General features: G+C 48.1%; 1 protein-coding gene across 1 annotated transcript in view; it reads left to right on the top strand.

The window, feature by feature from the left end:
• The window catches only part of skib (v-ski avian sarcoma viral oncogene homolog b), a 36976-nt gene that overhangs the window by 13754 nt on the left and 2369 nt on the right, over positions 1-20853 (top strand). Inside the window, exons 2-6 of the mRNA XM_079747239.1 lie at positions 17676-17792; positions 17971-18080; positions 18743-19011; positions 19573-19877; positions 20195-20425. Coding sequence (XP_079603365.1) covers positions 17676-17792; positions 17971-18080; positions 18743-19011; positions 19573-19877; positions 20195-20425 — 1032 coding nt within the window. The remainder of the gene's footprint in view (positions 1-17675; positions 17793-17970; positions 18081-18742; positions 19012-19572; positions 19878-20194; positions 20426-20853) is intronic.

Here is a 20853-nt window from a genome sequence, read left to right on the forward strand (position 1 = left end):
CCATCCAATCTGTGAAGGAGACCTTCCGGCTGCTTGTCTTCTTCTGCCGGTTCAGAGGTGTTAAACAGCAGCCGGCCAGAGAGGCTGGAGAGGGACAGTAAAACTTTTACCACACTAATAACCCAGAGTCACAGATACTCTAACGGCTTAGGCAGCCATGCCCGGGGTTGCCTGGAGGTCAGGTTGAATTGCAGGACATCAATGTAAGTGTCCAACCGGTAGGACAAATAAAGGATGGCAGAAGGGAGGGGGAACTGGAGGTGAAGCGAGGGGTTGGTGGAGGAGGGCGGGCAGAGACAGTTGTTATTGGAAGAGCCAATAATCACTTCAATTGATTTGCCATAAAAGGAAAGCCATTGATTGGCGTTGCTTTCTTATGAAGAGGTTATGAGCGCCCTTTTAACCCCTCTCAGACAGCACCAAAGTTGGGCAAGGAAAAAAAAGAAGAAAGACCTGGAGGATCACATGGGGGAGCAGGGGCAATTTGCAGATGTCCGTCAGAGGAGAACCACGCCTCAGACGGGCCTTTATTGAGCACTTTGAGGCACCTATCGACCGAGAGGCTGCTAAATGATCGACTTAAAGAGAGTTGGAGGCCTGCAACGGGTTTTGAGAATCCAGCTCCACTAGCAGAGGTGTAGCGGGGCTGGAGTGACGGGGCTTGGTGTTAGGTGAAGTCAGTCCTGAAACAGAATGTTGGACACCACAAGCCAGACTTGTGCGGTTCAGTGTTAACCTGAATGCAGACAGGGCTCTGTTTGTTTTGTTACTCCGTTTCTCATGGAGTTTAGAGTTTAGCGACTGCCAAAGTGCTGTGCTCACACCCAAGGCACGCAAATAAAAACCTCCTCACATAAAAGAAAATATGTACCTGGGTGTAGTCGCTACATCTGGACTGCAATATTGCATTGCTGGCTTACATATCCATTACACAGTGTTCTCTGTGTCCGTCTCAGACTGTCTCGCTCGCTCGCTCAGCCGCTCTTCCTCCTTTTCCCCCCATTCTCTCTTGTTTATCCTCTCCCCCTCTCTCTCTCTCTCATCTTGTAAAAGGGCTCTTCGGTAAATGAGATGCCGTTGATTGTTTCGGTGGCAGGATGTTTGTGTGTTTTGTTCCAAGCCTTTTCATAAATGCCAGTTTTTATGTTGCCGAGGTCAACTGGTTTTACTAGACAGGAGAGGCAAGTCCAGAGGCAAGAAGGTCTCCCCAACCATCTGGCAGCCATAAAAAAGTGGAGCAGGAGGTTTTTTAGTGGGGTTTATGGGATGGCAGGGTGAGACACCGAGGGGAAGAGAGACATAGTAAATGGTGGACTCCAGTTGCCCCTAAGCTGCAAAGCTTTCCCCCCACAGTCTGAATGACAGGTCAGAAGTTCATTGCCTTCTTCCTCCATTCAATCTGCCCTGAAAGGTGAGGGGAGGTGACAGTTGATCCAGAGTTCGAGGCCAAAGGAACGGCGAGCTGAGCTAAAGCATCCAATGCGACTGAAGTTGTCATTCCAAATATGCCCTGTGTGGCTCCATACCTTTGATTGCATCACAATGTGTTGGCTCTCTCTCTCCCACTCCCTCTCTATCTCTACCTCACTCCATCTCTCTATCTGGTAAAGTGCTGTTGCCATTTATGCCAGGGAGAACACCAGACCTGAGTCTCCCAGATGGTGCAGGATTACGTGGCTCTGCAGACGAGATGATTCAATGGTTGGAATCGTGTTGTTTGGGTATGCGTCACTCCCTCAGCGCTCCCTCTGCACACCAACCAGGATCCGGTGGGTTGTTTTATAAGAGCACGGTTGTTTTCATTCGACTGCACCACACTGGCTCGGTTTTGCTCACCCACCTAGCATAAGTGAACTAACAGGGCTCTTGCTTTGGGGGGGGGGGGGGGGCGGGTGGTTATAGGGTCTTTCCGGATTGCGGATATATCTTCTCTTTTTTCACCGGGATAAGGATACGCCATCGAGGGCTCCTGGATGTCCCATCCCCACATTTAAGAGCCCCACAAATTGGAATGTTCTGGTCCATTTGAGGCTGGATTCCCAGATTATTGGTTTTCCAGAGCAGGAGAGGGAATGCTATGGGAGACGGGGCCCTGCGTTGCTGACTCTGGCACCGATAGCTCCCATTGAGCCTCCATCTTTTGTAACACTGCGGCTCGGATATGTTAACCCTTAAGACGCTTCAAAAACATTCACACGTTAGGAAGGGGTGCCGCGGGTCGGTTTAAAGCGGTTTAGTATTTCCTTTATTCTTCCTATCTTTTTCTTTTTTTCAGAGTAAACTCCCACTGCGTTGAAGAAGCGTCCCGCTTGTCCATCTGTTTGTATAATTCAATTTCATATACGCCCCCATTCTGGAAAATGAGAAGAAAAACGATAAAGTTTTCATGTATGGTATATGAATTTGAATCAGGTTGACCTCCTTCTCTGGTCTTGGTCTTGGATTGTATTTCCAGACTCTCGCCTTCTCTCTCACAGTTTGTATTATCCAGAGAAGAAAAGTGCTGACAGCTGAAGAATGGGAGCGTGTTTGGCAGGCACGCCCTTGTAGGTCTCTGTGTCATTCAAGCCTATTAAATTTTTAATAATTTCCCCGCTGTGGTATAAAGCTTGACATAGCTGCACTCAGTCACGCACCTCTCATAATAATAATCATAATGATAAGTTCATTTGCTCCATTGAGTGTCTTGCCCCCAACACATTTAAACTAAAACAAACAAAGGATCAGGGCAGGGCAGAGACAAAGAGATACCTTGTTTAAGCCAGGCAGTGTGTGGGGAAATGCACAAGGTTGGAGTGGGGGGTGTTCAATGTTCAGGTGAAAGGAGTCTGTGCTTTCTGTATGTGTGTGTGTGTGTGTGTGTGTGTGTGTGTGTGTGTGTGTGTGTGTGTGTGTGTGTGTGTGTGTGTGTGTGTGTGTGAGTGAATAATGTGTGTACACCCTGAAGAGCACTCATGAACTTGTGGTTAAGGAATCCTGAGTACGGTAAGACAGAGAGGGCACACACACCACCTAGTTCAGCTGAAGGGACTGATACTATCAAACAACTATAGGCCCCTGTATAGCTGGAGCTGTATACAGTAGATCACTCATGTAGCATACGCCAAACACACACACACACACTCTCTCTCACGGTGTGAAGCTGCAAGTTTCTTTTACCCACAAAAACATCCATCTGAAACACCAGAAGTGCAATCTTTACTGGATTATGAAAATGTGTGAAGAAAAAAACACAGTCCCCAATGTGGTGGCAGTTGTGCTCCAAGGTCTGTATTATAACTGGGTTCACTGGAATGTCCCCCAGAATTATCATGATAATGGCATCAAGTATATTTTCATGGCCAAGACCACTGATTGCACTTGACAGGCCCCTCTCAGGCTTTTTAAAGAGAGCACCAAAGGCTTCCTGACGCTGCCGCAGAGAGAGAGAGAGAGAGAGCGAGAGAGAGAGAGAGAGAGAGAGAGAGAGATGGAGAGAGAGAGAGAGAGAGAGAGAGAGAGAGAGACGGAGAGAGAGAGAGAGAGAGAGGGAGAGAGAGAGAGGGAGACGGAGAGAGAGAGAGAGAGAGAGAGAGAGAGCTCCACTCTGTTTAGAGCCCTCTGGTTGTTTTGTGCGTCCCATCCAAGTCTCCGGAGCTTGAAGTGCGACGGGAGTGGACGGGAGGAATAAAGTGTAAAAGAAAAAAGGCGCAGGTCCCCGTGTGAGTAGAGGCTGAAGAACGAGGACATCTGCTTGCAGTTTGCGGCTCCATCCACTGCAGTGATTCACGGGAGAAAAATGCAAGGGGGGCCTGTGTCTCTTTAAGAGCACTGGACTGTCTGCAGAATGCATCAGTCCTGTGGAGCAGACACGGGAGGACGACGCGCGGGAGGCCAGGGAGGGAGGGAGGGAGGGAGGGGGGTGAATTGGGGAAGGGCAGAGGGGAGGAGCCGCAGAGCCGTGAAAGGGGAGGGAGGGAGGGAGACAGGAGGGAACAGCCACAGTCTGGGCTTCCAGCCTCCTGGCTAGACTGCTGAAAGTTATTATTGAGTTCCTGTGCATGGGCCTCCCCTCCCTGTGGCACTTACTCCTCTGCTCTCAGAGAGACAGGGTGGGGGGGGGTGGTCAAGAGAGAAAGAGAGGGAGGGAGGGAGGGAGGGAGTAGAGCTGGCAGCCGACCATGCCCTTTTGCAATGACCTCATATCCAGCCAATAAAACATAATGTTTTGTATGATTTTTTAAGTCACATTTTTTTTTTACTGCCAGGGTAAAGCTTGTGTGTAAGAATGCAAGCCTCCATGCACACATGCAACGGCGACACCGTCCAGCGCCTACAGCTGCCTCACCAGCAGCTGAAACGTTATACTGGCACACTGTTGGCTTAGGTTACAGTTTAGCAGACAAGTCCTGCTTTCCTCAGGGATGGCCGTGTCTAGTCAAGACAAGAAGGGTTGCCAGTTCACCAATCACAGAGCGGCAAACCAAATCCTGCGCGGGTTTGTGAAGTGATGAGTATGATTCAAGGACAGGTGGTGGGAGGTGGGGAGTGTTTCTGATCTCTCTCCCGACTCACTTTCTCCTTCCCTCGTCCTCCTGAAGGCCGTGCATTTTTGTAATATGACTTCCAAAGAGGGGATTTGGGGAATTGAAACGCTGGAATGCAGAAACGAAAGAAAACAAGCTTCCAAAAAGAATTCTCGCAACTGTGTAATCTCATAAGTCTTGATATTGAATAGATCCTATTCAAAACACACACACACACACACACACACACACACACACACACACACACCACACAGACACACACACAGACACACACAGTTGTCACTTGTAGCCGACTCCAGTGTGGTTGTGTAACTCTGGGCGGCTCTATGTGGTCAGCGCTGGACCCGGCGGGTCTGGCTGTGAAAGCCTGCTGAGATGACATAGTTACACACAGCCAGTCCTCAGCACTGGGACTGCAGCCCTCCTTACCCCCCCCCCCCCCCGTCCGTGTAGGTCTGTCTTACTACCTGTGTGTCTATCTACCTCTAAGGGGGTAAGACAGAGAGAGAGAGAGAGAGAGAGAGACCTTTATGTAACATGCTGTTACTCTCTTACTTGATCGGTAACCCTAGGGTCCCCCTAGGGTTACCGATCGCAGCCAGCTGCTTGCCACCCTACACTGGCCTATCCGTCTTGATGGTGGTGGTGTGTGTATTTTGTGTGTGTGTGTGTGTGTCTGTGTGTGTGTCAGGGAACGTCCTGCGTACTGGCCTTATCCAAGCACCTGAGGCTTCGTGCTACAATGTGAGTGCCCTTCTCTCTTGTACGTCCTGGTGCACACCAAGCCAATTATGGCTGTTGCTTGGCTTTTACCCAGCGAATATGGCAGCTATTCAATCATTCATTCATTGGTCCTCACGGTCACATTGGCCCTGTTTTTATGAGCCACCGCGGGCCAGGGTCCATGGGGCCGGGGTCTGTTGCTGGGGCGTTGGGGCACGGTGCAAGGGCCTGAGCTGGGAGTAGAGTGCTGGGCTTAGGGTGCTGGGTCTAGGGTGCAGGTGTAGGGTGCAGGGTCTAGGGTGCAGGTCTAGGGTGCAGGGTCTAGGGTGCAGGGTCTAGGGTGCTGGGTCTAGGGTGCAGGGTCTAGGGTGCTGGGTCTAGGGTGCTGGGTCTAGGGTGCAGGTCTAGGGTGCAGGGTCTAGGGTGCTGGTCTAGGGTTCAGGTCTAGGGTGCAGGTCTAGGGTGCAGGTCTAGGGTGCAGGTCTAGGGTGCAGGGTCTAGGGTGCTGCGTCTAGGGTGCTGGGTCTAGGGTGCAGGGTCTAGGGTGCAGGTCTAGGGTGCAGGGTCTAGGGTGCAGGGTCTAGGGTGTTGGGGTTAGAGTGCAGGTCTAGGGTGCAGGGTCTAGGGTGCAGGGTCTAGGGTGCTGGGTCTAGGGTGCTGGGTCTAGGGTGCTGGGTCTAGGGTGATGGGTCAAGGGTGCAGGTCTAGGGTGCTGGGTCTAGGGTGCAGGGTCTAGGGTGCTGGGTCTAGGGTGCTGGGTCTAGGGTGCAGGGTCTAGGGTGCTGGGTCTAGGGTGCTGGATCTAGGGTGCAGGGTCTAGGGTGCTGGGTCTAGGGTGCTGGGTCTAGGGTGCTGGGTCTAGGGTGCAGGGTCTAGGGTGCTGGGTCTAGGGTGCTGGGTCTAGGGTGCTGGTGCCGGGCCCCGGGCTTGGAGAGAAGGGGGCTGAAGGGAAAACCCTGGCACTGAACAGGGTATTTTGTGAGGCTCTGTTTGTTGAGTCAGGGCTTAGTCGGGCTCAGTGTTATGTGGTTGCTATGGAGCAAAACACGGGGCTGTAGAGTCAGAGGAGTGCAATAAAATCATCGAGGAAAAAAAAAAAAAGAAATGTTCAAGAATTTTTCAGGGACACGAAACAGACGGCAAATCACAGTAAATCCACGAGGTGCTGTGGTCCGCCCGCCCCGGCCCTCGTTCCACCATTTCAGAACCTTTTATTCAGCCTTGCCAGACTTGGACCCCCACCCCAATTATTCCAGTGTATAGGCAGATCTGTTTTGAACGCAGGCAGAAGGCGACTTTTAAGGATGGAAAGTGTGACCTGTGGAAACGGATGTTGTGGGTGTTTCAACCTACGTTTCCATTCCTGAACAAGTGGAAACAAGTGGAGTTGCTATTTGATCTCCGTCGAATTTTACTGTATAAACATGAAGGCGTTGTGGGGCCCTCGTCTATTGAAGGCTCCTGAAGGGGTGGGATGGGATGTCCGTGCATAAATCCTCATTTTTTTTGGAAAGATGCCCTCTAGCGCTCTTAAAAGACCCACTCGCTTTCTTTGTGTGTTTCTGTGTTGTTTTCACCTGTCTGTTTCTGTTATGCCATTCAGATTCATGCCCAGGCTGCTTTTGCACCCAGGAACGGCTCTCTCATTCTTAATGTTTCCTCCCATTCTGAATGGTCCCATTAGCACTCTTTGCGAAATAGCCCTGCTCTTGTTCGGTCCAGACCCAAGGGGAAACAGCCACAACCCAAATGGGAAACAGCCACAATACAGCAGTTCACAAACCTTTTGCAAAAACCAGCCAGTTTATCACCCGAAATTGCTTAAAGCTACACAAACACAAGGAAAAACCCAGAGCCGCAGCCATTATGGGCTTCTCCAATGTCTACCGCACCATTTAATTACTTCAAATCAGCAGTCCCCAAAAAACGCATTGTGTTTATTGGTTTGAATGGCAATTAGAACAAGGGAGGGAGATTGTTTTTAGACCTATAGGAAAGGAGCACTTTTAGCACAACGGACGGACAGAAGGGTGTCTATAAATTTGGAAAGGATTTACTACCCGCTGGTTCAGCCAATGACCTTCTCACCGGTTCCCAGGACAAGCTCTATGTCTGTGCAATGACGACACAAGGGATCCTGAGTAAGACGTGACCCTAACTTCACCTCAGCCACTCACACACACACACTGTGTTTATGGCCCCAAGATGGCCGCCCTACCCCAGATCCCCCCTCTCTCTGTCGTTGTCCCCTTACATACCTCTTCACCTCTCCCACTCACACATTCAGCCCATTTCCATCTTTGCCCTCCTCGTCCTCTTCCTCATCCCCCCTCCTGTTCCTCCTCCACAGCATGTGGGCAAGAGGCTCGTCTTACCAGTGAGCTGACCAGTAAGTTGACCAGTCGCTTCGTTTTCCATTTTAAAATGCCACACATTTTACGGGCTATGTGACCTTCTCCCAATTGACTTCAACGTGTTAGGTCATCCATATCCCATCACCAAAGCATATAATATTATATCATATGAAGATATAATTATATTAAAAGCCTCACTCAGTGTTGTTTATCCTCCTGTTTTTGACTACAAATAATGGCCATAAACTAAAACAATAATGGCCACATGGGTGGTTTACTCCTGTGTTAAAGTAATTTATGCTCCTCAGTTGGATCTATTAGGTAAAGACAGCCAGATGATGGCCAGATATAAACAGTTGGTATCAGACATCCTCCTGACAGACAAAAAGGATTGTGGGAAATATTAGCCGAGAATATATTTGAGGAGGCTAAGGAATGTGATACTCTCAAGGAGAAATGGTGCCATCCAGAATCACTGGATGTTTTTCTTCAGTGGCGAAACCCACAGTTCAGGTTTTTTTCAGTTTATGACCCCAGTAGTAGTAAAACAGAGTTGTACCATTTTGATCCTCAGTCTGCAACATGGACTCAGCTTGGCCTCAGAGAATCTCCCTCCATCTGCCTGCTCTGTTAATCTCTCAGACACCAAAGAACCATGAGACCTTAGCCTCTAGCCTCTGGCCTGCCTTATTGTCTTACCACTAGCGGTCTAGCAGTAAGGCCCTGCACTCCACCGTCACTCTTATCCCCTAAACCCGAGCACACACTAAATCTGGCCCACGAAGGTGGAGCGCCACGGCTGGTACCAGGCACGGAGGCAGCTATAATGGTCTGCGTACCTCCCACCCAGTACTGTTTGGGTTGTGGAGAAGTTATCCAGTGACATTTTAATCGTCTTTCCGTCTTCTTTGCCACGGCATTAGTATTAATCTGTGGGATGAAAACTTGAGCGGTCAGCCCCAGTTGGACTTAGTGTCTGGCTGCAGCAGATGGGAGTGTAGTTTGCTAACGACTGGTAGTTAAGTCGAGCCGAGCCAACCTCTCCCTGGCTCCTGGCACTGTTTTGCTTATCAATGATGAATGAGCACTCCCCGTCTGGATTTGTGAGACTATGTTGTTAAGAAGAAGAGGAATGTTATTATGTTGTGTAAAAAGGAAAAGAAAACGAGGCACGGACATATTTAACAAAATGGAGGTAAAAGAAAATGTCAAAGACGAAAAAATATCTGTCATAATATTTCGTTTTATTAGTTTCATCTGATAATTCTTTCCAACTAGTTCTTTCTCTTCTTACTTTTTTTTCTTTCAATGGGATATTTGTGGACCGCATGTGACCATTCATCACATGGACTCGGTGCATGAGCGTAGCTGTGCAGCACAATCAACAGCAATCTAGAGCAGAGACACGTTCAATGAAGAAAAGACTCATCACCAGCACAAAATCCAACCAGAAACCATGAAATTCAGCTTACAGTGCAAAGATAGCAATGAAATTATCTAGCAGGCGGCTGTAGCTCTGCGAAAGCATCATTAATCAGTCAAATTATATTCAAAATTGGAATAAAGAAGTCATACTACTCTCCTAAGGGGTAAAAAACATATGGCATAAATACATAAAAATAAATACTTTATCAGATCGAGTACAGGCATTTTAAAGTAATTTGCCTCTTAAAATCCCCCATCCATCCATCCATTAATAAAGTGGTGACCGTTAATGCACTTCACTACATTGCCATCATAGTTTTATGACTGTTAAGATGGCTATATGGTGATCATACTTTACTCCAAAAGCAGTCGTAATTATAATGTACAGTATGCAATTCATTACAAAAAAATGACTCATGGTTTTTCACATTATGTTTAATTTATTGGACGAGTAATTTATCCCCACTATAAATATCTATAACATTTTATATATCAGTAACACTATATATTACAAGTTACAGTGAATAGGTTTTTAAACTCAACCAAGCAGCATAGCCTTGCAAATCAAATTTCCTCCCACAAATCAAGATCGATGTGTATTTCCTGATTTACAATTTGACTAAGGGTTGCCACTGCGGATTAAATCAGTTCACCCTTCATAAACATCAAATAATGTGTTCTAGAAAGGACAAGGTAGTCCCGCTCTCTCTCCCTCTATTTTCTTTCTTTCTTACTTTTTCTTTAATTCATCCACTCTCTCTGTCTCTCTCTCTCTTCCTCTCTCTCTCTCTCCCTCTCTCTCTGTCTCTCTCTCTGTCTCTCTCTCTCCCTCTCTCTCTCTGTCTCTCTCTCTCTCCGTCTCTCTCTGTCTCTCTCTCTGTCTCTCTCTCTCCCTCTCTCTCTCTGTCTCTCTCTCTCTCCGTCTCTCCGTCTCTCTCTCTCTCCCTCTCTCTCTCTCTCCCTCTCTCTCTGTCTCTCTCTCTCTCCCTCTCTCTCCCTCTCTCTCTCTGTCTCTCTCTCTCTCCGTCTCTCTGTCTCTCTCTCTCTCCCTCTCTCTCTCATTAGCCCTCAACCCCTCCAGCCTCCTGGTTTGGCTGCAGCTGCTCCGACATTGTACGTGTGCTAAATGTGAATAGAAGCATAAAGACATTTTGTGTGTGTGTGTGTAGGACTCTGTGTCTGTATGTATTCTTGTGTACCTATGCGTTATGTATTAGTGTGTGTTCGTGCATGCCTGTGTGTGTGTGCGTGTTTGTGTGTGCCTGTGTGTGTGTGTGAGAGAGAGAGAGAGTGAGAGGGAAAGAGAGAGAGAGAGAGAGAGAGAAAGAGAGAGAGAGAAAGACCAACAGACAGGCAGACATAGATGGGGGAAGGGAGAGAGAGAGAGAGATCATGCTTCTCTGTGTCTCGCTCTTGTGCTCGCTTCTCTCTCTCTCTCTCTCTCTCTCTCTCTCTCTCTCTCTCTCTCTCTCTCTCCAGTGCAAAGTCTGCCCTTATTGGTGGCTGTCCAGAGTCTACTGTAGCGTCTACATATAGCCGTCCTCCTCCGAGTGTTGTGTTCTGTTTACTTGTCCCGTTCCATCAACATGGCAATGGCGGCTCAGACAAGCATCCAGTGAAATTGGCCCAACTATGTTGCCGTCTAAAAATACACTGAACGGACGTGCACGGATGCCGTGCACGTTTTTCATATCCAAAGACAACTGTGTGACTCACGTCTATGCCAAACATGCCCACGCTAATAGCAAGTAATCTGCAGCGGTGGTATCTGCTCCTTGTCATCTTAGATGGGGGCGAGGGGGGGTTGGGTGTTTTAAGGGGGACCCACTCTGATGGAATCACTCATAAACCCTTCCAGCATTGGGGAGGATGTCCTTGCTTAGTGAGAGAACGGAAATTACCGTCAAACAATAAGCGGTCCAGAAAAACACAAATGATAACAAATGTTCTATCGGCTCCTATACCCCCGCCCCACACACACACACAAAGGCGCATGCACACACACATTCGCAGCAATTTCCCCCTCTCTTGTAACCATAGCTTTGTGTTGTTGTCAGAATGGTAGATGTATGTTGTGTCTGTAGACAGAGGTTATTCATGATCGATTCACTCTATACGCTCATGGAATCGATCAAAGTCATAAATGTTCACATCTGACGTTTCCTCGAGGAAAAAATTTGAAGTGGCTCTGTGTTACGTCGGTGAGTGTGTTTGTGTGTGTGCGTCTGTGTGTGCGCGCCGTGTGTGTTGGCTTGTGCGTGTACATGTGAGGTTGTGTGTGGTGTGCGCGCGCGTTTACATGCAGTTGACCCCTTGGCGTGAGGCGGAGACCTCCTGGTATGTGCTCTAGTAGGAAGCAGCCTGAATGTGGCCTGTGTTTGGAGTCATTAGGTCCACGCCAGGTCTCTCCACAGCTCACTTGAGGGGTGTTGAAAGGGCCGTGCCCCGTATAGGTTCGCTCCACTCATGCATACAGAGGGGTCCGTGTAGCCGCGCCGCGTGTGTACCTACACACATACCTTCAGACGCACATACACAGGATTGCAGGTCACTGTTTACACGGGAGCGGCGGAAGTTATTGTTCTTGTCATGAGACGTTTGTAACGTGACAAGTGAAACGGAGTCTAGTGACGATATCGTAGGAATACAGTGGACCAGCGAGAGTACAACATACAGGAATTTAATTAAGAGAAACGATAGAATAATAAAGATTTAGGACGGTTACATTTATAGAATATAATTAAATTAATTTCGGGCCAATCACATGCACTCCCATATCATTGTTTTGCAGCAAAGTTTCCACGGTAACGTCTAACATTGGATCCACGGTGTGCGGCGTGTTGTGTCGCTGTGGCCCTGCTCAGGCCGGCCGTGACATTAGCCAGTCACTGGAAACAGGACACTCCCTCCGTTTGTGGGAGCATTCAGCTCAGACCTCGTCAAGTCTCCATCCCACAGATAATTAGGACAATCTAATCAGCTTTACTGTAATGCTGTTCTTATACCAAAGCCCTGCGGCGCTTTGCACAGTATGTCTAATGCTGTCACTGCTCAGTTTAGCTCCGCTCCACAAATAATGCCCCCTGACTCATGGGCCAACAGCAACAACAGTGACCTGTATCCACTGGAGACCAAGCTCATTGGACTTATTAGCTATGATATTGAGGAGGCCGGAGCTCCCATCTTCAGGGACTACAAACAAGGCTTTCAGGGGTTATTTTCAGCAGAGACCTATCAACCGTTGCCACACCGTTGTTCCGAGCTGCTTTATATACATATAAAGCGGCCCTTTCTGTAATATATAGCGCAGATCTGTGTATGTGTGTGGGTGTGGGTGGGTGTGCGTCGGTGTGTGTGGGTGTGCGTCCATGTGTGTGTGTGTGTCGTGAGTATTGAGGGCTACATGAGGACCTGCGGGCAAGTCCAAAAAAAGACATCCAGGCCGGACCACGCATTTAGAAGTTCTGAGGGCCAGCACTGCTCGTCCCTGCCCCTCCGTCCTAGCCCAGCTCTCCCCCCAGGCGGTCGGGAAGCAGTGTCCAGTGTGGAACAGGAGGACAGTATGTTTGCCCTTGAGTGGGGACCGGGGGAGAGCAGGGGCCCGCTAAGCGCACGGCGATCTGAGGATTACGCCGAGGGGTTTAGGAGAGGGAAGGAAGCCGAAATACGAAACGGTTGTGTCTTGTTGCCGAGCGCTTCCCTTAATGCCACCCCTATCATGCGGTGGGGGGGGGGATACTGCCCGGAGGAAGTTCCACCCGGGATGAGACTATTTCCACCTTTCCGGCTGAGGGTGCTGCCGTGGTTTCGGGGGTCATTTCATTGGGGTATCTTTTTTGGTTATTTTGGAGCGCCACCGCAGATGCTGCTTTAGGTCTCTAGCCCATCCGGCCAATAGCGTGTGAGACATGAAAAATGCAAACACCTGTCAGCAAGGAGCTATTAGTCAAAGTGGCCCCTTCTCTCTGTCAAATGCTGCTCCTTTGCATACCTCTTAACCTGTCTTACTCCCGCTTTCAGCAAATTTCCATCTTGTCTAATAAAACGCCTTCTTGTCTGCTTCCTCGTCCACCTCCTGGTCTTCCTCCTGGTCCCCCCCGAACCCCCACGCCCATCCCTCTTCATCTTGCCCAGCGAAGCTATTCCACTTTCATTTACACTTGTGTTCTCTTATTCACCCCTCACTACTTAAAAGCCGCTCCTGAATTTGATCTTCTCAGAGTTCTCAGACGAAGCACTCTAAGTGGCTGGTGACCACACCCCAAAAATATCTTACGTTTAATCGAGTGCTGTTTAAGGCAGGTTCAATCTGATTTGCCTGGTCAGCCAAAGCGTGATCGGCGGTAATAACACACAGTCTGAAAGGGCTCGCCATACCGTTGCACTGACAACACGGGCAGATCCCATGCATTACGGGCGTGCTATTATACGGGACTAATTAACAGAGAAAGCAGGGCCTGCCCGGGCACACACTAGGCCTGCTTTAGCCTACAGGTTTTTGCTTTGAATTAGTTTGTCATTACAGCCCCTCAAAGAAATATCATACAATGGCCAAGTTGAAAAGGGCAACGGCTGAATGGAGCGGCAGAGAGGACGCTGTACTTGGCCCTTGAGTAACATTCCACCAGAGCTTCCTCTGTGGTCCCCCAGCCCTTCAGCAACACCCCCAGCCCTTACAACGCCCCCTTAGAGCCCGATCCCCCCAGCCCAGCCCAGCCCACCCCGCCCCGCCCCGGTCCTCCCACTCACCACTCAGTTCCCACAGGGGCCCCGGCCACAGAACACTCCTTGGAGGAAGTCAGTTTGCCTCTCTGTCTCTCCCCGGGTCTCTCGCTCTCTCCTCTCTCTCTCTCTCTCTCTCTCTCTCTCTCTCTCTCTCTCTATCTCTCTTGCTCTCTCTCTCTCTGCCTCCCTCTGTTTCTCTCTCTGACTCTTTATCTTCCTGCCTTTTTCTCTTCTCCTTTTTCACTACTCCTCTCTCTCTCTCTCTCTCTCTCTCTCTCTCTCTCTCTCTCTTCCTGTCTTGCTCTCTCTCGCTCCATCTCTTCCTGTCCCTCTCTTTGCCTCGCTCTCTTGCTCTCTCTCTCTGCCTTCCTGTCTCTCTCTCACCATCGCCTGGTGTAGCTAAGAGTGTGCGAGGGATGGGTGGCTTCCTCATTAATTTGCGTCCTGTATGTCTGTGTGTGTGTGTGTGCGTGTGTGTGTGCGTGTGTGTGTGTGTGTCTGTGTGTGTGTGTGTGTGTGTGTGTGTGTGTGTGTGTGTGTGTATGTGTGTATTATGACTGTGTGTCCCTGCTATGTCTATGATGTGGCGGTGAGTAAAAGGTCCATGTGGTTCCTCTCTGGTCTCCTGTGAGATCCGTGTCAGATTTAGCCAGCAGGTCCCTTGTGGTGTCTGGGAGTGTCTGTTATTCTGACTCTATTATGTCTAGTGCTCCCAGCCTTCCTGGTGCGGGTGGAAATAGCACCGCACACACACACACACACACACACACACACACTGACAAACACACACACATACACACACAAACACACACACATACACACACACACACACACACACACACACACACACACACACATACAAACACACAGACACACACACAATCACACACACATACATACAAACACACACACACACACACACACACAATGACACATACATGCACACACAGGAAGGCATCCCTTTGTGGTGAAAACAACAAATAGTGTGTCGGTAATGACTCAGATTAAAAACAGGCCAGCAGTTCTCTGAAAACCACAAGAATTGTGTCATGCGGGTCGGAGGTCAATTGGGGAAACCCAGGCCAGATGTCTGCACATTGGTGCACCTAGTTAGATCCTGAGAGAAATCTGAAGAAATCCCCTCAGAACAATAGAGCAGCATCTGGGTGTGTGTGTGTCTGTTCAGGCAGATACTGGTTGGACAGGTACGGTGGATATGATTTGTAAGTCGGTGACATATTGCTCCTTTGTTCCTCTTCAGGAGCTTAATTACTTAAACGGATGTCCTCGCGAGCGAAATTGTAGCACCTTAGTATCCTTTGGTTTGTGTGGCAGTTTTCACATGTGCGTGCGTGTGTGAGTGTGTCTGGGTGTGTAATATCCTTTGACTGCATTTTTTCTTTCGACTGTCGTTCTCATTGTGTAGTGTAAGGCGTGACTGACACCTTCTCTGCACATGTACACAAGCACACGCTCTCACACACACAATGTGTGCACAGTGCAATGGTTCCCAACGTTTCCCTATCCTCCTTATATTCACACAAGCAAATAAGCATTCAAACACAGCATCTGTCTACACTCACCATGATTCGTTCTCACCTAAAGCTCGTCGCTCAGTGTTCCACGCCGTTTACCACTCAATTTCACATAGAGGTGTACACTGAGCCCTGATTAGGCTTTCAAGACGGCACACAGCCATGCACACGTGTTTCCATTCACAGTTTTCTCTCTCTCTCTCTCTCTCTCTCTGAGTATACAGTAATCATTGCTATTGAGTCTCACACGCTGAGGGAGGGAGTATTTGTCATTCCTGTAGGCTAAATGTCATGGCAGTCAGTAAGGGAGAAGCAGGCAGGTCCGTGCTGGCCTTCTCCTCCATCGTCTAGGTAAACATATCCTCTGCTTTGCATGCACAGACCTGAGAGGTTTGGCTTTACTGAGCCTCTGCACAGGTTCCCAGGAGTTCTCTCACACTCACACACAGACGCACAGGCTCACACACACACACACACACAAACACACACGCACACACGCACACGCACATGCATGCACACATATGCAAATGCTTTGGTGTGCACACACACATGCACACCCATACAAATGCACACATTGACACACACACATGCACATGCACACACACACACACACAAACATACACACACACACACACACGTACGTAAGTACACGCATGCATACACATGCACACACATATATGCACATATGCATTCATTCATGCACATACATACATATACTCCCATGCATGCATGTGCAAGCAGGCACACACACACATACGCAAACATACACACACACACACACACACACACACACACACACATACACACACCCACACACACACACACACACCTTTGTGGTTAGGAGCTTTCCTAACATGGCCAAACCTGCTTTTTGGGCTCCATTTCCACTGATAGTGGCACCAGCCAACATGTAGTCTAGCTGTATCCCCTTGTTTCTCCATGGTAACAGATACACACTCACAAACTATGAAATACCTATTTCCAAATGTTTGCACATTAATTGATGTTCCACTGCATGTTGGACACTGTTCGGAATGGAATCATTTTAAATCACAATGGATAAAATACATCAGAAATCAAGCACCAAATTGACAACTAGTGTACATCCGCTCAGACATTCAAAAACATATGTTGGGTGAGTCCAAGCGATAGGGTTACCACCTCGGACTTCATGACGTTGTCATGTATGAATTGTAATAAAATCCCTCTAATATTTCAAAGCGGATGTCAACGATACGATCTCCCCTGAAAGGCGCTGAACGACATGTTTCCTATTTATACTTCCCTGGGCCGTGAGTGCCGAGCCTCTCCCGGCTACACAGCAGTCGGTCTGGTGTCTCTAACGTGGGGGCGGAGGACGGGAGGGGAGGTGCTCCTACATCCTGCTTAAAGGGTGGTCTCACTACTTCCTACTGCAGCCGGCGAGCCTAAATATGAGAACTTCATGTAATATGTGCCAAAGTTCAAACCCCTCCAAGAACGCCTCTGCCTCTGGTTCTCTGTCATGTGTGAGCGCCAACGCTCTCTCCTCTCTGACTACGTCTGCGGTACAGGAAGTTGATCGACTCAACCTGATGGCGTCTTCTCTGCCTGCAGAGGAGCAATTCATCCCTGTTGGCTGCCTGCCAGACCGGCCCCAGAGCCCAGAGACACACACACACACACACACACACACACACACACGCACATACTCACACACACGCACAGGCAGGCAGACAAACAGACGGACAGGCAGACGCATAGACTTACGCACACACATAGACACACACACACACATACACACACACACACACACACACACACACACACATACACACACACACACACACACACATACACATAAACACACACACACTTGCACATAAACATCGGCCAGCTCTGAGGCAAAACTCAATTAGTACACAGACACTTGTACTCAAAGTATCCCCGGTCGTAGTCTGGACCCAAACATGTGTAGTTCTGGACCAGCCTCTCTGTTTCTTTCTGTTCTCTCTTGCTACTCCATACTCTTTGTTACTTCTTCAGATCTATCTCAAAGCTGTTTTTGGTTTGAAAAATATTAGTCCAATTTTAGAACAATACTGACTACAGACAAATAAACTAAAATATTTCCGAAAAATTAATATATCAATACATAATAATGCAAATAAAAATAAAAAAATAATATTTGAATAATACTAATTATATGAAAAATTATAATAATAATAAATCAATAAATTGGAGTGTTTTATTTACACGATGGGATTTAAACATGGATAGAGACAGCAAACCTAAAACCTTGTAGATCCTTGCCTTAATTGATGTGTGAGGCTAGCTGGTTATTGTAGCTCCGAGGTGGTGCGCTCGTACGATGGAAGACTAAGTGTAAGTGTCTCTTCTCTCTGCAGACTCCCAGCCCGGTACCACCAGCTAAGAGGTCTAAAATCGACAAAGTCCACTTCCCATCACCGGACAAAGAGAAGCAACCGGATTGGTTACAATCACTATCCAAGTCGGCAAACAAGGTCTGTACAGCTAGCTACATGTCCCCTTTCGTTGCGAGTGTGAAACCTGATGTGCTTAGGGTCAGGGGTCGCGGAGGTTGACAGTAGATTCCCTGTTGTTTGTTCGGTGGATCTGACGCTTGGTCCGGTCCGCCATTGATAGCGCTCTGCAATAATATTTTGCCGCGTGTTGTTCCAGGACCTGAAACAGATCCAGCTCAAACACAGGCCCTCCGCGTTCCGCCCCTGGTCTCCCAGAGCTCCATCAACAGAGAAGGAGAAGTCCAACCCTCACAACGAGGCCGAGAGGTACGTGACTGTTTGAGCAATATACACTTGACATTAGTTCTGGATATTGCCACTGATTTGAATCGATTATTTTCGATTCGGTTCGATAAAATGATTAGGCGTGGGACATTGCAGTTACAATGCCAATTTTGCGTGGATATTAACGACATTTTTACCGAACTAATGCTGTAAATTGAAAAAGGAACCCTCTAACCTGCTGCATTATTCAAAATACTGGATATTATGTTACATGAATGTACTTTTTATTTAACATGACCAAACCACTACAGCAGTATACACAGTATAGTGGGAGTCGAAGAACCAAGGGCTCTCTAAACTAAGCTCCAATCACCCACGAGAAAACGCAGATATTAAAGGATCCATCTCCCATGCACATGTCATCCCCTCTCTTCTTCACCACACTTTCACTTTTCAATGGCCAGTCCATTTAGGCACAAAAAGACCTAAAACCTTAAAATACAACAAATTGATCTCGAGATCTTATGATTGATATTGGATCATTCGTATAAAAATTGCTATTTAAAAAAAAGTAATATATATATTTAAGCCAAGCACCGTTTAGTCATACAAAGATATACAGAAATATAGAGTGACATCATTCTATATGCAAAGAGAGAGCACGACCTGTAATCAATGATTAACACTCGATGTGATCCACACAGGTCTGACTCAAAGAATCAAGAGTCTTTGCTCACTCCCAGCCTGACACCCACTCCCCGGGGCCTCCACATAAATGAGGCCTCCTCTCAAGCCCATTCCAGAGATACCCCTGCCCCAGGCAAGGGCTCCGGAGCCAGCTCGCGAACAGTGCACAGCCTGCCCAATGAGATCTCACAACCAGCCTCGCTCAGAGGGTCTCTTCCCGATGCCAGCAACGGGGACGAAGAGATGGAGACGGATGGAGAGATCGATGTGGACGATTGCAATGACTGTGAGTATAACCAATCTTTTTTTTCTACACAACAGTGATTCAAATATCAATAAAGAGGTTGTGTATATTATGAAGAAGGCCTCTTTAGTGTAAGATAACAGCAAACTTTCCTAAAAATGAAATATACCATCTAAAAATGAACCCTGCCGGTGATTGACTCGGTGCCTTCGCAGTACCGCCATCTAGTGGAAAAATACATCCAAAGCGCTCTGTAGTGTATGACAAAAATATAGAGGAGATTTTTTTCGTTTTTAGATTTTTCAAATGTCTAAGTATATGCTAAGATTGTATTTAATGATCATTATTCAAAAACGGCCCCTATTGTAGTGATATGCTTAATACTATTTGAAGAAATATCTATAAAAAAATATCAAACATCAAAGGTTAAAGTGTTTTATATATTCTATCTATCTATAGATATATTCTTTCTATTACTTTCTGTAATTGCATATCTGTTTCCAACAGTCGATTACAAAGCAATACCATGTCAACAGTTTGACTGTCAGACACTGGATCTCTCTTCCCACTCAATAACCAAGCCCCCGTCCTTCCTCCTTCCAGACCCGCCCTCGTCTTCCTCCCTGCCATTGCTTCCATTGGCCTGCTCCGGCGGCGCCTCCCAGACCACCGCTCCTCAGAGCTGTTGTCCCCCAGGGGCCCCACCTCCATCGGCTCCTCTAGAGGGGCCCGTGGCCGGGCCGCCGGGGGGCCCCTGCCCAGAGCTGGACTCCTTGAGGCAGATGCTGTATGGGGGTGTGGACAGCCAGGAGACCAGGGAGAAGGTCCTGCAGGAGATCTCCAGGATGCAGGTGAAGCAGGAGGAGAAGCTAGCGGCGGCGCTGCAGGCTAAACGCCGTCTCCAGCAGGTGAGACGCTAACACACACACACACACACACACACACACACATGCTGACGCGCTGACGGCTCCCAAACCCCACACAGAAAAAACGGATACGTCAACATTATTTATGCATGAAGAAATATTTGAAATAAGTAAAGATACTTAGTTAAAGAGTTTAATTCTCCCATAGATCATGCTAACTATATAAAACCAACGTGTAATCCAAGATACTAATAATGAATGGGTTAGGGACTAATAAACGACTTTGAACAAGTACTAACAGTGAACAAAAAGTGATGTCGTTAACACAATACGTCCTTTAAATGTGTTTTTTGTTCTAGGAGTTGGAGTTTGTGCGGGTGGCCAAGAAGGGCCGTCTGAGGGAGGCCATCGAGGCCAAGCGCAGCCTGCGCAAGGAGATCGAGCGGCTGCACACGGACTGGGAGAGGAAGATGGCGGTGGCCGAGGACTCGTGCGGCCAGCTGAGGAGAGAGCTGGAGCGCGAGAGGCGGCTCCGCGTGTGCGACAAGGGCTGCGAGGCGTCGCACCTCCGGGCGAAGTACTCAGCGCAGGTACGGACGGGATCAAAAAGGATGAGGCTCTTTTGACCCCAACCTTTTTCATCTTTTAAAGCAAACAATCCATCAGGGGCAATAGTGTCTGGTGATAGAAAGGTGTGTGTGTGTGTGTGTGTGTGTGTGTGTGTGTGTGTGTCTGTGTGTGTCTGTGTGTGTGTGTGTGTGTGTGTGTGTGTGTGTGTGTGTGTGTGTGTGTGTGTGTGTGTGTGTGTGTGTGCTTGCGTGTGTGTGTGGTAGCTAATAGCTAGTTGAAACAACAGAATAAATTTAATGGTGGCTTGCTTCTTTAATGGCTTCATGTGTATATACAAACGTAGCTGATATTTAAATAAAGTTGTCTTTATTTGATTATTAATATTAGCTCGAAACAATGCCGCTTGTATCCAACAATTGGATGCTTGTTTGGAATACTTTATCATATC

This window comes from Pollachius pollachius (assembly GCF_949987615.1).
Source record: "Pollachius pollachius genome assembly, chromosome: 12".
NCBI classification, from domain to species: domain Eukaryota; kingdom Metazoa; phylum Chordata; class Actinopteri; order Gadiformes; family Gadidae; genus Pollachius; species Pollachius pollachius.